The 15,359-nt window shown below is 35.0% G+C and overlaps 2 protein-coding genes across 2 annotated transcripts; one reads left to right on the top strand and one right to left on the bottom strand.

Moving 5' to 3' along the window:
- The first annotated feature begins 473 nt into the window (after window positions 1-473).
- On the top strand, window positions 474-1,701 carry LOC132185614 (gamma-glutamyl peptidase 3-like). Its single transcript, XM_059599371.1, has 3 exons — window positions 474-801; window positions 1,051-1,383; window positions 1,482-1,701. Exons 1-3 carry the CDS (start codon window positions 484-486, stop codon window positions 1,575-1,577), a joined length of 747 nt encoding a protein of 248 aa, XP_059455354.1. The 5' UTR covers window positions 474-483; the 3' UTR covers window positions 1,578-1,701.
- Window positions 1,702-3,410: 1,709 nt separating this feature from the next.
- On the bottom strand, window positions 3,411-13,867 carry LOC132184948 (histone-lysine N-methyltransferase ASHR3-like). Its single transcript, XM_059598743.1, has 11 exons — window positions 13,451-13,867; window positions 12,448-12,594; window positions 10,769-10,933; window positions 9,552-9,578; window positions 8,523-8,637; window positions 8,251-8,344; window positions 7,489-7,582; window positions 7,258-7,336; window positions 6,407-6,578; window positions 5,319-5,399; window positions 3,411-3,751 (listed from the first exon to the last, which is right to left on the bottom strand). Exons 1-11 carry the CDS (start codon window positions 13,814-13,816, stop codon window positions 3,598-3,600), a joined length of 1,494 nt encoding a protein of 497 aa, XP_059454726.1. The 5' UTR covers window positions 13,817-13,867; the 3' UTR covers window positions 3,411-3,597.
- Window positions 13,868-15,359: the final 1,492 nt, after the last annotated feature.

The raw sequence follows: 15,359 nt of genomic DNA, 5'->3' as shown, positions 1-15,359 counted from the left end.
AAAAGTTTCTATTTTGACAATGAATTTGGCTTGAATCCAGTTTCAATTAGAACTAGACCATTTATATGTGATACTAGTATTATTTTCATATCACCGGACTTGACTTTTTTAAGTGCTTTATATATATATATATAAAGAAAAAGAAAAGAAAAGAAAAACCACATCTCCTGCTTAAGACAAAAATCTGTCATATCAAATAGGGCATACACGGTTTCACTTTTGGATTGCATAATAAAAATACATACATAGAAAGTTTATATTGGCAAATAGTTTTATTCCCATATTCCAATCATATGAATATTTTCACTCTCCCCATTATTCATAAGTGGCTTCCATCATTCAGCTCCTATAAAAAGGCATCATTCCCTCTACAAACTTCAACATTCTAAATCCTAATTTCCTCAACTCTAATTCTTTCCTTTTCCGACAGACACACACATCTCCATATCCAAGATATTCAATTCAATTTTTCTTTTTTAGAAGATGAAGGTTGGAGGAGAGAAAAGGTATGCTCTTCTTCTAGCAGCAAAAGACTCTGATTATGTGAAGAAAGTATATGGTGGCTACTTCAATGTGTTCCTTGCAGCTTTTGGGGAAGAAGGAGAGATATGGGACTTGTACAGGGTGATAGAGGGGGACTTCCCTGACATAGATGAGCTCCAAAACTATGATGGTTTTGTGATCAGTGGAAGCCCTTGTGATGCTTATGGCAATGATTACTGGATTCTCAAGCTCTGCTTGCTGCTGCGAAATTTGGATGCCATGGAGAAGAAAGTCCTTGGGATTTGCTTTGGTCACCAGGTAATGTGGACCTCTTCTACATTGCAATACAGCTATTTCTCAACTGTAGTGAATTGACCAGTGCGTTGAAAAACATTTTATATCTCATGCACGATTCGAGTGTGTTTGGCACTGCAATTTTATATACAAAAACCACAATTTTAAACCAAATCATGTTTTCAAATTACATGTTTTGAAACCGAAACGAACCCACATAAATCTCATGCAGAGAAGAATTTATTTAAAAAAAACAAAGGTTTTGCTGTGCAGGTATTGTGCAGAGCATTGGGAGGAAAGGTTGGAAAATCTTATACAGGGTGGGATGTGGGGCTAAGGAAGGTGAGTGTAGTGAAGGAGTTGGCCCCATGCTGCTTCCTTGATGAGTTGGGTGAGATCCCAGCTTCCCTTTCTGTCATTGAATGCCACCAAGATGAGGTTTTTGAGGTTCCACTGGGAGCTGAAGTGATTGCATCCTCAGACAAAACAGGTGTGGAGATGTTCAGGATTGGAAGCCATATTTTAGGCATTCAAGGCCACCCTGAGTACACCAAGGACATTCTTCAAAATCTCATTGATCGCCTTCTCAATATGGATGCCATAGAGGTAATTAATCTCATTGTCAATCCATTGTTTGTGAATGTTAATTTGCTGTCTACTTATCACTATATATATTTACCTTGTTTTTGTTTGAATGGTTGCAGAGAGGTTTTGCAGAAAAAGTAAAGTTTGGATTGCAGACAGCTGAGCCGGATAGGAAGTTTTGGGAAAAGATATGCAGGAACTTTCTCAAGGGATGATAGTTTTTCTTTTACCTCCTTTCTTACACATCCAGGGTTTCTCTTTTTTCTCTGTTTATGTTCTTCCTCCACCCCCCATCTTTCCTTCTTAGATTAACTCAAAATGGTTAGCATAAACATCTGACATGGATATACTGTGTATAAACCTTTTATTGAGGTAATGGAAGTATAATTTGGGAGTTATTGATGCCCTAAAGCCATATTGATTCCATTTCTATGGCTTAAACTTGAATTAGCCATGTGGGAAACGCAGCCAACTGGGGACAAAGTTGAATTCCTCCAGCATAAAAGCTTTGTGGATTTCAATAAAATTGGACAAAAAAAAAGCCTTCCAAGTGTTTTGGGTATTTTATGTTCCCATCACAACAGGCAGCAATGGAGGGAATCCAAGGCTCGAATATTTGAACCCATATGCAAATTAGGTGGAATATTTACAGGACTCTTGCATGACAAATTGTGCATGTCCCTCTCATCATGTTCCAGCCCTCATGGTTGTCGGCTTTGTTTGTTCTTAACCCAACTGCATTATAAACCTCCAACAGTGAATGGATAAACAATCCCTAAAAGAATGCTATCATTTGAATGACAGCAAAGTTATCCTCCAAACTAGTTTTTTTAAAAAATTCTTTTAATTTAGTCTAAATTATATATACATGATTCTTTTCTTACATATAGTGAAAATTTCGTACATTTTAAACACGTATCCGTCTAATAGATTGAATTAGAATAAATTGATCCTACCCGATTTGAAGAAAGATCTTGTCATTAACTGTAAAGTGACAAACTCTAGAAATGGTATCTAAAGATTCTGCCTTATGGTAATGCTAGACTGCCAGTAGCACAAGAATTTAAGCCTAATTCTACTGTTATTGGTGGTCCATACTCCATAGTTCTACTTATCTTTTGAAGTCAATGAGGAACTTCATCGTGCTAAGATTCGTAAGAATTGATCCGTTACATATTTATTTAAATTGAATCCATTGATTCTTCCTCGCAATTTGATGAATCTGTTTTCCAAAATAAAAAATAAAAGAAAACCCTTTTTCACAGTTGTTTTGAGAATTAAAAAAAAAATTGAGATAACTCTAAGATTGAGTTTCCAAAATCTTATTCCTTACTTTGAAATTAATATTTCATATTGTATTCCTGCATCATTTACTATTTTAAGAAGGTTGTTATTCCTTAATTCATTGTATTTTACTCGGTTGGATACTACGTTGAAATTTTTTGAAGTATTTAATTTTAAAAGTTAGCACGTGGATAAAAGAACTTTGGCAAGATCTCTTCGTGAGACTGTTTAAGAGAGATTGGGATCTTTTGCAATTTCTTAAAATTGTAGGGGCCTACAATTTTAAGTATTTAGACTGTTCATTTTGAATGAACAACCTAGATCAAGCAAACTAAGCCTTCACAAAAAATAAAAAGATTAAAAAGGCATAGTAAAAAACATGACCGAACTACCCTGATCGGCCGCCTCTTTAAGGAATGACCAACCATCATTTAACCCTTTGAAAAATTAGAGCCAATTATTGAAAAATCTTAACTCTAAAAAATAAAATACCTTAAAAACTTTAGGAAATCCCAATCCTAGAATTAAAATATTAAATTACCTTTTGACGCTCACTAGATTCAAATTGATGAAAACATGGATACAGTGTAAAAAAAAAAAAAAAAAAAGTTTTTGCACACCTATCAATATTATAAATCCAACCAATCTCTAACATTGCTTTCAGATTTCCTCTTCTTTTTTTTTTTTTTCTGATTTATACTTGAATTTCCCACCATTGGGAAATCAATTACATGTTAAATTGTTACAATATTACAATAAGATTTTCTTTTTTTATTTTTTCATCTGGAGAGGATGTCATAGCTGGAATGTTGGAAGAATGACAAGAGACTACTTTCTACTTCTCCACCCTTTTTTTTTTTTCTTTTTAATTTTTCATTTGCCAAATTTTATGGGAAGTGGCATATAACACGACCATCCATCCCACCTATGTAACATATTGCTTGATACAAATCATACCGTTATGATAGCTATGCAAGCAGTTGATCTCCTCCGTTTTGAGCCCCAGCAAATGTCCACCTTACCAATCTTTTTTTTGGTTCCAAGATAGCCTTGACAATTTGGAGCTCCACATTGGCACTTCACCTCTGGTCCAAATTGCACAAATCTACAATGCCAAAAACCAGAAAATTTTTCAACTCTGCTGCAACTTTTAGTAGGACATGAAAGAAACTAGTTATTTGACAAAACCAAGAGACTGCAGACGAGAGTTTTAGCACAAAAACTAAAGATGAGGTGTTCAAAGATTTCGAATTTTGAATTCATAGAATCAATTTTTAATGCAATAGTTAATTACTGAGGCCATTCATGGTTATAAAACCTGTTTTCTTTCATTATAATCTCCTGCTCCTGTTAAGCATTCGGAGATTGTTTGCATACATAAATTTCCACTACAGTTTGTCTAATGATGAAGAGTGATTCATGAAAGAAAAGGTGGCACTAGCATACCCAAAAACGAATTAATGCTATTAAATTCATGTTATGCAACAAATAGGTAGACTTCTGTTGAGGACGTCACAAGAATGAGCTACACTAAATTGGAATGATAACACAAGGATATATAAGTTGCTCTGACAAACACCAGGTTGAATAAAACCACATCTAAGAAAGCTATAAACAACCATTTGGGTGATGAGAAGAGTCAGCCTACAACACTGATTTGGGATGGCAAAAACTAATATGAACGGTTTCAGGACAGGGGGAGCAAAGATTACATCACTATACTCCAATGAGAAATGATTTGAAAAACTCACAGAATAATAACAAATTAAACTTTTCCCTACAATTAAGTGGTGCAATATAAACTTTTCGGAGGACCCAAAACGACTCCAATAAACATTTGATGGGGATAACATCTTCAAAGAACAAGATGGCAACATAATCAGTCTCACGTCAAAGCCATAGGGAAAAGTTAAGAAAATCCTACAGCAACAATAGTCAAAAGCCTATCCCAACTAAAATTGAATTAATGAAAACTGATATTTCTCTTCATCCAAGCCACTCCGAAATCCTGTTGAGTAACCAACTAGTTGTGATACAAATTGGTTCAGAATACGACACAAATTGATAATTCATCAGATAAAAGTATATAGACCCTGTTATTGGGGCCAACAAACCTCTTACCACATCATCCACATTGGTATTTAATAATTTTAGTTTTTTGAAAAGTTGTATAGTATATTGCAACTCATATTTTTTAAAAGGATTTGATGAAGCACAAAAATCTAATGTCACCTTCAGAAGACATTGTACGCATGACCACCATAACTGTAAATGCTCAGCTGATAACAAATGCAAGATTAATGCACTTCATCTAGACAGGTTAAGTCACCCCACCTCCTCCCAATTCGTACAAAAAGAAGGAAAAAAATTAAAAAAAAGATTAACATGTAAGCAGAAGTAATTGTTTTATATAGTCCATTAATTTGGACCAAGAAAACTCATAGGAAAGCCTTGACGAAATTTGACATAGGCCCCCACTTGGGTTTCAACTACTAGAATATTTAACGGAACTAAAATAAAAACGTGCAAGCTAATATTAACGTGAAAACAAAGTAATCAAATACCAATACCACTGGGTCTGATTGTTTATTTTGTTGGAATTCTTGTAGCCCAGTGATATAGGTCATACAGAAGAAACTAAAGCATCAACAACAAGGTACAACCAGATATACCTGTAATCATATGTTAATGGCTCTCCAATGTCGACTGACCGCGCAGCAAACACACCAACACGTATTTCTCCCTCAACTTGCCTGGAAGAGAAAATATTAGTTATAAATCCGTTTGGGTGGAGAAATTGTTAACCTACGGTATCATAGCAGATAAAAAAATAAAAAAATAAAAAAATAAAAAAATAAACCCTTTCTACTACCTTTTCACTGTTAATATGCCAGAACTGCTCAGGCAGAAAATGTCTGGCACTCACAAATTAAGAACATGAAATTCTCACTCTTTTCCAACAAATTGGTCCACCGTTATAATTAAGTTGAGGGCACAATAGAAAAAATCCTCAACAAACTACAAATCACAACAGTCAAGCTTACTCATGAGTTTGCTTTCGAATGCTCTAAAAATTTGACATCATCAATCTACTCATCTCGAGTTTCATTTTTTAGCCATGCGGTTCATGGACAGATGCAATGGGCCAACACTTTTGAATAAGGACAAGGACACGAGTAGGATCCATCATAAATAGACACACTTAAGATTAATTATACATACACAGACAAATGGTTAAACACATTATAAGCATATACACTACACAGGACAGTCGTGTCCCAGCCTGCATTTTGTATCCATGTCAATCATGTCTCTACGGAACAGAAAATACCAAATTTAGAGAATTGATTAAGTTGCCCATGTATACCCAAGCATGTCCAGCGTATGACCAAGCACACTGGAATTAAGAGTCCATAGAACGTATAGAGCTTCCCAAAAATAATTGAGAAGATATATGGATCCATAAGAACCATATTAAAAGGCTCTAGTTCATATATCATATTTGATCCAGCTAATCAGGACCACCAGAAAAGTTTTATCGGCTGTACATACAAATTACCAAAGCAAAGGAACAACATTGGGGTTAGCCAGTTCCTGAAAAGAAGAAAAAATTTATAATGCTAAACTCGGGTGTATGCAGATTTGACTCATTACATATTTTAACTTTAAAGCAATTAACTTCCAGTCCAGAAGAATATGCTAGTTCCTACAATCCCTGAAGAAGAAAAGGAAAAAAAGCCACAATACTGCTCATACTAACCACTTCTCCAGAACACAGTTGGGATCGCAACCATGATTTAAAAATCGAGATGCATTCCCCTTGAAAGTTGCATCAATTGTGAAGTCTTTTCGAATTTCGCACATGTAAAAATTCTGTGCACCTTTATATTTCATGTCCCAAAGTCTTTGCTCACACAGAGCATCATCAATAACTGAAACAGAAAGTCAACTTAATTAGAATTCCAAGCTCGAAAATATGTAAATGATGAAGGGTAGGCTGAGGTTCCAATCTAATCAAAAGCAATAGTAGATCTTATTTATGAATGATTGGCATGTTGTGCATATATCAATGCAGCTATCAGCTATGTCATTGTATCCATGCAATGACAAATTTCATAAACAGAAATCAAGCATCATACTTTATATAAATGGTTCAAACAACTTCGCAAGTCTAGGCCCCAACTTGGAGAAAACATATTCAAATCTTCAAAATTGATAGATACCTTTTTTTACGAAGAATACTTTTTTGTCATATTCACTAGCAACTCCAAGGAAAAAAAAAATCTTTTGACAGCAAGCAAGCAGCAATTATGATTTGCATGTTGACACAAACAAAAAATTGATTCAAAGGCGAGAATGTTTAATATATATTATTTGAATATACTAGCGAAGCTTCCTAAATTATTATAATTAAGAATAAAAATTTAATGGAGAAAAAAGGGGATCTGTAATCACAAGCAAAAGGTATGAGGAACAAAGGCTAAGCTTGATAACGGGAGAATCTAATTCATGAAAATATAGCCGAACTAACAGTAAAAGCAAAAGGTGAACATACAAAAAAAAAGGGTGGGCTTGAAAGAATATATGCAAAAGTCAAATAAAATAAATTACCTTCCCCAATGTACTCAATTATAAAATCTCCTTTATTGATTTTTTCAGCAGCCACTACTCCCCAACCACAAAATTCTGTCTGTGAAGGAAGATAAACATTTAATGGTAAAAGAACTTAGAAAACAAGAACTCATTCAACGCATAAAATTTAACAAAGGGTAAACAATTTCTTCTACAATAGTACAAGTTTGAAGTGAAGAAACTTGAAGCACTCAAGTAAAAAATTTTCACCTTGACAATGTTGATCTTTTTCTCCTTGCGAAATGGCCGGTTTGTGCAATTTTCTGAGCAACGACAAGCCTTGGAGCAGCTTATGCATTGACCCCTATTAAATGATTTTTTGATATATATAAGTAATGTAGTATATATCAAAAAGCGCAGAGGAGTACAATCCTAGTACACACGAAGTATACAAGAGAACGCCTAAATAGAAGGAGAAAAGAGAACAAGAAAGTAATTAAAACTAATCACTAAGGGAGCTAAAAAAGCAGTTGTCCAAGTAATGAGAGAAAACCCCTATTAAATGATACAATCAAAATACTAAAGCAGTTGACGTATCTATGATATTGCTACTCTAATGAATAGTAATGTGATTGACACTCTCAAAGAATTCAATTGTAGGCGGTAGGTGACAAATTAATACTACTCTTAACAGGAGATGGGTAGGGAAAGGGGGGAAAACCACATCAGCAATTGGCTAAGAGAAAATTGCTTAGCAAATAAAAGTCCAGAAAGATTAACATATAAAAATCTATGTCAATTGTACTAATGTAGAAGCAGCAGAACTTATAGTTAAAAGCTGAAAAATATATGATGTATATTATTTATACACACACACACGCAGAGTCTTACTTGGCTTATCCATGAGAAGCTCCAAAATTAAATTACATGCACATATGTCATCAAAGTGGAGAAATATCAATTCTCAAAGAGTAAAAAAACCGAAGTTGTTGTTTATGAGAAGTTAATATTTGACATATAATTCTAAATGACCTGCAAACACAATCGTCAGAGCATGTAGAACTGCAATTTGTGCATCCAATATCATCATCTGCATCATTACGCTTCTTCTTGACTAGATATATATCTATATTCAGTTAGGGCTAGTGCAATAATAATCATAAATACAGTGAATACATAAATAATGAGCCGGACGAATGGAGCAACAGCCATTTTTTTCATCAAGAAGTTGCATATGCTCAATACTTAGCAAAGAAATGCTTAAACGATTTATACTACTGATGAATATAACAGAAATAGGATACTGCGCCTGATGTGCACATAGGGAGGTAGTTCCATCTTATTCTCCATGTCTTTCCATGTCAAGTCAATCTTGAACTCCTCATCAACATAAGGCAAAGGCAAGCCACAAAAAACTTCCTGAAATTTTGAAGAGGATTTATTTTTTGTGGGGGGTGGGGGGGAGCAAGAGAAGAAAGAGTGAGCAAGCAAGAGACGGAGAGTTAGAGATTGGTATTTGATGATAGCTAGACAAACATGAGATCTATAGCTGTAATGCAATCAAACATGTAGTACTTTCTTAGTTTCTCTAAGGCTTCTATATTTAAGTATGAACATAGCCGATTAAGAAGTCTGGTTAACGCTTTATGGTCACTCAACTTTAGGTCTGTTCATCTTTCATATTTTGGTAAGGGCCTGGATGAAAGGCGGTGCCATACAAGGTTAAAGATAAACAACAAAATCCAAAAGTACAAGTAGAGAACTCCAACCAAGAACCAGCAGAACTTCAGAAATTAGTTCTACAGATTTCAAAGAAAACAAGAAAAACAGACCCCAAATAAAGTTATGCAAATTTCCAAAATCATTTCTTCAAATCACATGAACTTGGGGTTAGCTTGTTGGGTGCTGATCTCTTACCAGAAACGTGCATTATATATCAGTCCATCGACTACCAAAATTTTGGACACAAGGAGACAAGTTATTCCCACTATGTCCAATTTTTTTCTTTCTATACGTTAGGTCAGAATGAAATATTCATTTAATCAGAATTGTATTCAACAAAGATATGCCTATGATGAAATATTCATTCTCGCAACATATTTGGAATGAATCCTTCTCAAGTCTTAGGACTCTAGGAATGTGATTCTCTTCCATTTTTTGGGCACGGCTATAAAGTCAATATTTGACAGGAGGCATGTCCAACATATCACACGTCCATACCCTTGTATTGTCATGTCTAACAATGGTGCTTAATTTAGAAGTGTTTTCATGTAACATTGATCATATTATATAACTTCATGCAATTATATTAAAAGATTATTCATGAATTTTACCTCTATGTCACTTGTCCAAGCTGCATGCTGCTCATTCAACAAATATATCAGTCCTGTCAGCCAGCCTAATCAATGAAAAATACGAATGAAGAAATAAAACTTCAACAAAAAGTTCAAAAATAGTGTGATAGTTGAAGGAAATTCAATCCATTAACTTAACCCCAAAACCAACTGGTTCTCTTTGATAAACCACAAAATTAATTGGGGCATCATATAGTAAATCAAACAGCCCCACGTGGAAAGAGGCTCAATATATCACTTCCTTAATCAAATAGGTTTAAAATTCCAAGATAAAGATAAGTCCACTGATCACAATTCGACAACCAAAATACTTATGAACTTAATAAGAATATGAAAGCAAATATCTACAAGCACTATACAAATACAGCAATTAAAAGAATAAACAGGAAAATTCCATCTTGTAGTCCATAGTCTACAATCAAATCCTAAGATGCTGAATTCTCACACAAGTGATAAAAATGGCTCCTACACAATAGATAAATATTTTCAAAAACCAACATGTCTCCTGAACCATGCTCTCTCTCACTCTCTCTCTCTTCTCCCTCTAACACTTAGGCTCAGTTATTACACAGTTATCACTGCCTACATGAAACGAGCATCTGCATGTTCAAGCAAGAGATAAGAAAAGATTTCTACAACAACTGAATGCAGATCGGTACATAATTTACATTGAAACATCAACCACAAAACTCTAATGATAGAGTTGATTAACACAAGATTTTGCACATTCCATTGAGACGCATCAAGTAAAAAGGCTTTAGCAAGAGAACATTCAGAAATTCCTTCTCGCCAAATGCAGGTACTTCTTATTAATCACAAAGTCCAGAACTAGATATGTAATACCAGTAACAAATAAATGGTGTGTTTACTTATGACCAAGACTCTATCACAGCCAACTGAATCAATACAACATCTTGAATTTCATATCTGGGAACAGTAAGAAAACAAAGATACTGTTTCAATATTATTACACTTTACCTACAGCCCATGCAGTGATCAATGTTATAGAAAGATAGAAAAAGAAAATGATCCTCTGTGGGCTGCAACAATATAATTAGGCATAATATGAAGGCACCCATGGGTAGAATTTTCCAGTAGTACTAAATAGGCAGGGAATATAACCTCAAGAATACATCTTTCATAAAGATAAACAAGTGTAAGGAAATCACAATGATGAAGGAACGAAAAAAATTGACCTTTCTATCCAACCGCCAATCAGTAGGATGCCTCCAGCAAATAGCTTTGCCCGGTTGGCTTTCTAGATGCATCACTTTGTCCGGCCATGCTGCACACTTGTCATGTGACGCCATTGGGCATCGCACACACCGCCAATGTAGCCTCTGTTTGCAAATGTAGCATGTCTGCTTATTGAAAGGATGTCAAGTATATTAGATCCTCTGCAAGTAGTAGCAATTATAATAGATGTAACAAACAATCCATAGAGATTCTGAAAGAAAAAGAACAATTTACAGAGATTGATAACAACAGATTAATCAAAAGCGGCAAAAAAGGTGTCAAATTTGCAGTCAATATAAAATTTATTGGAATTCAGAAAATGACACTAAAAATTTCAGAAATAACAGTTATAGAACAGATCTGAAACAAGAGACACATGGGGAAGTTATAAAAAAGGTCCTTAATTTCTGAAATGAATAGCTCAGAAAAAGTATTTCTCGTGAAAGTTTAGACCAGTAACTAGATTTAATAATGATATATAAGTAACCACAGCCCAATTTGAAAATAAAAGGTGAGAAAAGTCATTACATATTTGGAATTTCGCTTAGATAAGATGCTGCACATGAATAGACACTCTTCTAGCCACTAATTACACTCAAAGGATGTGTTCTCGTACCAATAACAAGAAAGTGAGGAAAGCGACGTCAATAGCCAAACAAAATTAAATAATAAGCAGCACAACCATAAGAAGGGTTGTATTAACATCTATTAATTACAAAAATACCCAAGGCACTTTCTAAGTATATAACAAAAGCATAGGTGTTTATTATGTACAGGCATGAAATATGATATATTTTGTATGTGCGCCCTTGTTACATTGAATAAAATTAACAGGAATGCAAGGAAAGTAAGAACCAAAAGAAGGCTTGTTATCAACAGCCTTCCCATTTCAATATACAGTAAGAAATTGACCTGATCCACATTTCAACAGGCTAGACAAAAGTTAAATAACAAGTATACCAAGTGTGATGCGCCAAAAAGTGAAGTCCTACATTGAGCGTTTGAATTGTGAATGTCATGGATGCTAAATTGCACGTTGGTTCCTTACTAAGTGAGATGAGATAAATAACTAACTTAAAAAGCTCAAAATTGTAACTTTAATTAGTTCTTCTTGGGTATAACACATATATGGTTAGTATTTTCCCTAGGTTGTTACAAATGGTACCGTAACTAACCTAGTAACATTATGAGGCACTGGGGCATTGCAACATGATATGGACTCTGATGAGAACATCATGGATTTAAATGGAAATGATTGTGATACCCTAAAAAGTTAAGTACAATATTGAGTAGGCGAATTGTGAAGATGTTGCATGGGTGTTAGGTCTCATATTGGTTCTTTGGTAGGTGAGACTGGCCCATATAAGTAATACTAGGGAACTCCCATGGTGACTTTGACTAGTCCTTTTTAGGACATAGCACATATGTGACTAATGTTTTACTTGGGTTATAACACCAAGTATTAGAAGGTTTGCATCAAAATTAATAAAGCATAATCACGCCAACAGTAGCTTCGAATTACAAATATGATATGCTTCATGTGTTTGATGTTACAATAAAGAAAATTAGCACAATGAGACAACGCATGCATCCAAAAAAATAATAATAAAAGCTAATATAAGATTTGATGGGACTTTACATGTTGTGGGCACTTGAATTTTTTCAGATTTAAGACCTGAAGCTTTGCCTTTGCACATTGTATGTGGTAGACTCCTTGACAACCACGAACAGAGCACAATAGCTCCTCCCCGGGGTAGATAAGATTGTGGCAAACAAGACATTCAACCTAACATGAGTAACAAAGAGAGAGGAACAAAAAGGGGATGCCAATGTTAAATGACAAGAATGAAACGTGAACATTATGTTGGAATCACAATTGTCACTAAAACAGTCATTAACATGCCAATGAACAAAAAGGTTTGCCGATTTTGTAGCAGCAGAGTATTGGCTATAATGATAAACTGCTCTGCATATGTACATTAAAAAACGTCCATTGAGCAAAACATGCATGCATCAGGTGCGTAAAGTACAGGGCAAATCAGCACTCCTAACTATAAGAATCAAATATGTTTCTGTGTGTGTATGTGTCGGCTTTAAACATTAACATTGGCAATTCCCCATACATAGACTTCAAAAAATCCACATTTAGCTTCCAGGGAGTGAGCTCCTAGTGTAGATATTAAGCTTCGAAGTCTTCTTTCTTGACTTTTCAAACTAAATATGTAGTCAATAAGTTACTGGTCCTCAAAAGGCAACATTTAACATGTTCTTTACACTCCTTACTAATTTATTATCATCTTCACATACCAAAATGGAGTTGCTATGAGGTTAACTTACAAATACTCTCCAAGATAGTTGCTAGCTCTCGGTTTGAAGGAAAATCATAAAGAAGCAAGTAACTACCAATCTCACACTGACATTCATCATTTCTTAAAATTGTTTTAGATTACACAAACACCAATTGTACAAAAATACTGTACAGCATTACTCTAAAAACGATTATAAAATCAAGATGCTAAATTCCAATTCTTTCCAACAAAAATACTGTACAGCATTACTCTCAAAACGATTAAAAATTCAAGATGCTAAATTCCAATTCTTTCCAACATTTTCTCAGCGCCTAAAAAGAAATGCCAAATTACCATTTTCGGAGCGCCAACGAGGAAAGGAAGAGAGCACCGCGACTCGGGAACCCCTGATTCCATCTTCCTTTGAACCCAAGCCCTCACGTGGTCCTCCAAGCCCTTCCCATTGGAGGCCTTCTTTGCCCGGTCCAACGAGCCCCGGCTCCTCCTCAAAACCCTAATTCCATTCCCACTGCTGACCTCCCTTTTGTGCAGCAACGGAAACCACAACCTCTGCTCCGGATCGCAGTCCTCGCCTAGGGGTTGGACGGAGGTAGGGCATTGAGTACTGCCCGGATCGGGAGTGTCAGTCACCGGCTTGAAGCTAGGGCAACGAGTAAGAGTCAGAGAAGCTGAGTAAGAGAGATTTCCAAGGTCTGGCATGGTTTTGAGAAGAAAACGAAACCCTAGAAAGTTGTATGTATAGATGTGTGTATAGAGAGAGAGAGAGAGAGAGAGAGAGAGAGTGGTGGTTTGGGCGGGAAAGGTGAAATTTGTAGTTGCAGAGAGGGAGAAGGTGAAATTACGGAAATTTTTGTTATAGTTGGGCTAATTACGAGAGTGCCTTCCACATCAGTGGATGAGTGACTGCGTGGCCCAGTCAACGGTGGGATGGGTCTGTAGTGTGAACTAAAAGGTGACTTTTTTGGGAGTGGGAAACTGGAAAATAGCCGTTGGAGCCTAAATTGTATAATGATATTGAAACACACACGTGGATTTAATTCAGTCCATTGTGATTACTGAGATTGGGTTAGTTTCATAACACTTTTTTGATGTTCTTTTTGTTTTTTATGGCTGAAAAATATTATCACGTGATATAATTATATCAGTGTCATTTTGAGTATTTTGTAAATATTTTATAGTTAAAGTTGTCTGTTAATACTAATAATTTTTTTCAAAAAAGAAAAGTTTCTCCACAAAATGTTATGGCCATAATTAATATAACGTTAGAAACTGCTCTTTTATTTCATCATTATTTTACTTTGCTAAGCTAACAGCGGCAAATAGCCCTTGTTAAAAAAAATAATAATAAAATTAAGGGAGAATTATTACTACCACATTAACAAGTAAGATAAACCGAAGATAAAACAAAAAAAAATATTATTTATAATGTTACTCTTCTAAGAAACTAAGATGAAGCTTATATATATAAGCACATGAATATTTGTGATATGCTTTTGTAACAAAATTATCCATTCATATAAATTTCAACAATTTTTTCAATAGTCTTTATGAAATTATAATTTTACCCCACATAAAAAAATAAAATAAAATAAAAAACCCTCAAGCATGATTTAGGAGTGGTTGACTAGTCCCAATAACTATTTAAAGGTGGTTCGACTATCCCTGAGGCCAGTTTTGGAGGTGGCCGAACCACCTACATCACCTTTAGGGTGATTATGAACCATGCACCCCCATAACCAAGCCACCAACAATAGTCAATTTTAGAGGTGGTCAAACATCCTCATCACCTTTGGGGATGGTTCATCCACCTTCTAGTAGTTGGTTTTGGGGAGAGTAGTTCAACTACTCTCATTGCCATCGGGGTGGTTTGGCCACCTCGAAGGCTAATTATGAGGGCGGTCAACCTAATAATAAGTAAAGCCTTATGGTTTCAAAATGAGTTTATAAATATATGTGGTATGTCTCTTTAACAAAATTATCCCATACGAATTTCGATAATTTTTCAATAGAGTTCTTATGAAATTATAAATTTTGATCCAATAAAAAATTATAAAAAAATGAAGAAAAAAAACTTAGTTCAAGGGTGGTTGAACCACCGCATAGTACTAGGGGTATAAAAAAAAAAAAAAAAAACTGGGTACCAACCGGGAAACCGGTAACCAGGTGTCCGATTCCGGTTCCAGTTCCGGTTTTTGGCACCCGGTTATAACCGGATAACCTGGTATATATATATATTTTAATT

This window comes from Corylus avellana, chromosome ca6 (genome assembly GCF_901000735.1).
Source record: "Corylus avellana chromosome ca6, CavTom2PMs-1.0".
In the NCBI taxonomy this organism is placed as follows: domain Eukaryota; kingdom Viridiplantae; phylum Streptophyta; class Magnoliopsida; order Fagales; family Betulaceae; genus Corylus; species Corylus avellana.
The sequence above is the reverse complement of the archived record's forward strand: the minus strand, read 5'-3'. Positions and strand labels throughout refer to the sequence as shown.

Bases quoted from the DNA above. Each gene is read 5' to 3' on its own strand.
- LOC132184948 (XM_059598743.1), bottom strand. From the start codon at position 13,816: ATGCCAGACCTTGGAAATCTCTCTTACTCAGCTTCTCTGACTCTTACT. The intron at 10,934-12,447 runs GTAAAGTCCCAT...TTCAATAAGCAG, and splicing joins AATTCAAGTGCCCACAACAT to ACATGCTACATTTGCAAACA. The intron at 8,638-9,551 runs GTAAAATTCATG...TCAAAATTTCAG, and splicing joins CTTGGACAAGTGACATAGAG to GAAGTTTTTTGTGGCTTGCC.
- LOC132185614 (XM_059599371.1), top strand. From the start codon at position 484: ATGAAGGTTGGAGGAGAGAAAAGGTATGCTCTTCTTCTAGCAGCAAAA. The intron at 802-1,050 runs GTAATGTGGACC...TTTGCTGTGCAG, and splicing joins GGATTTGCTTTGGTCACCAG to GTATTGTGCAGAGCATTGGG. The intron at 1,384-1,481 runs GTAATTAATCTC...GAATGGTTGCAG, and splicing joins TCAATATGGATGCCATAGAG to AGAGGTTTTGCAGAAAAAGT.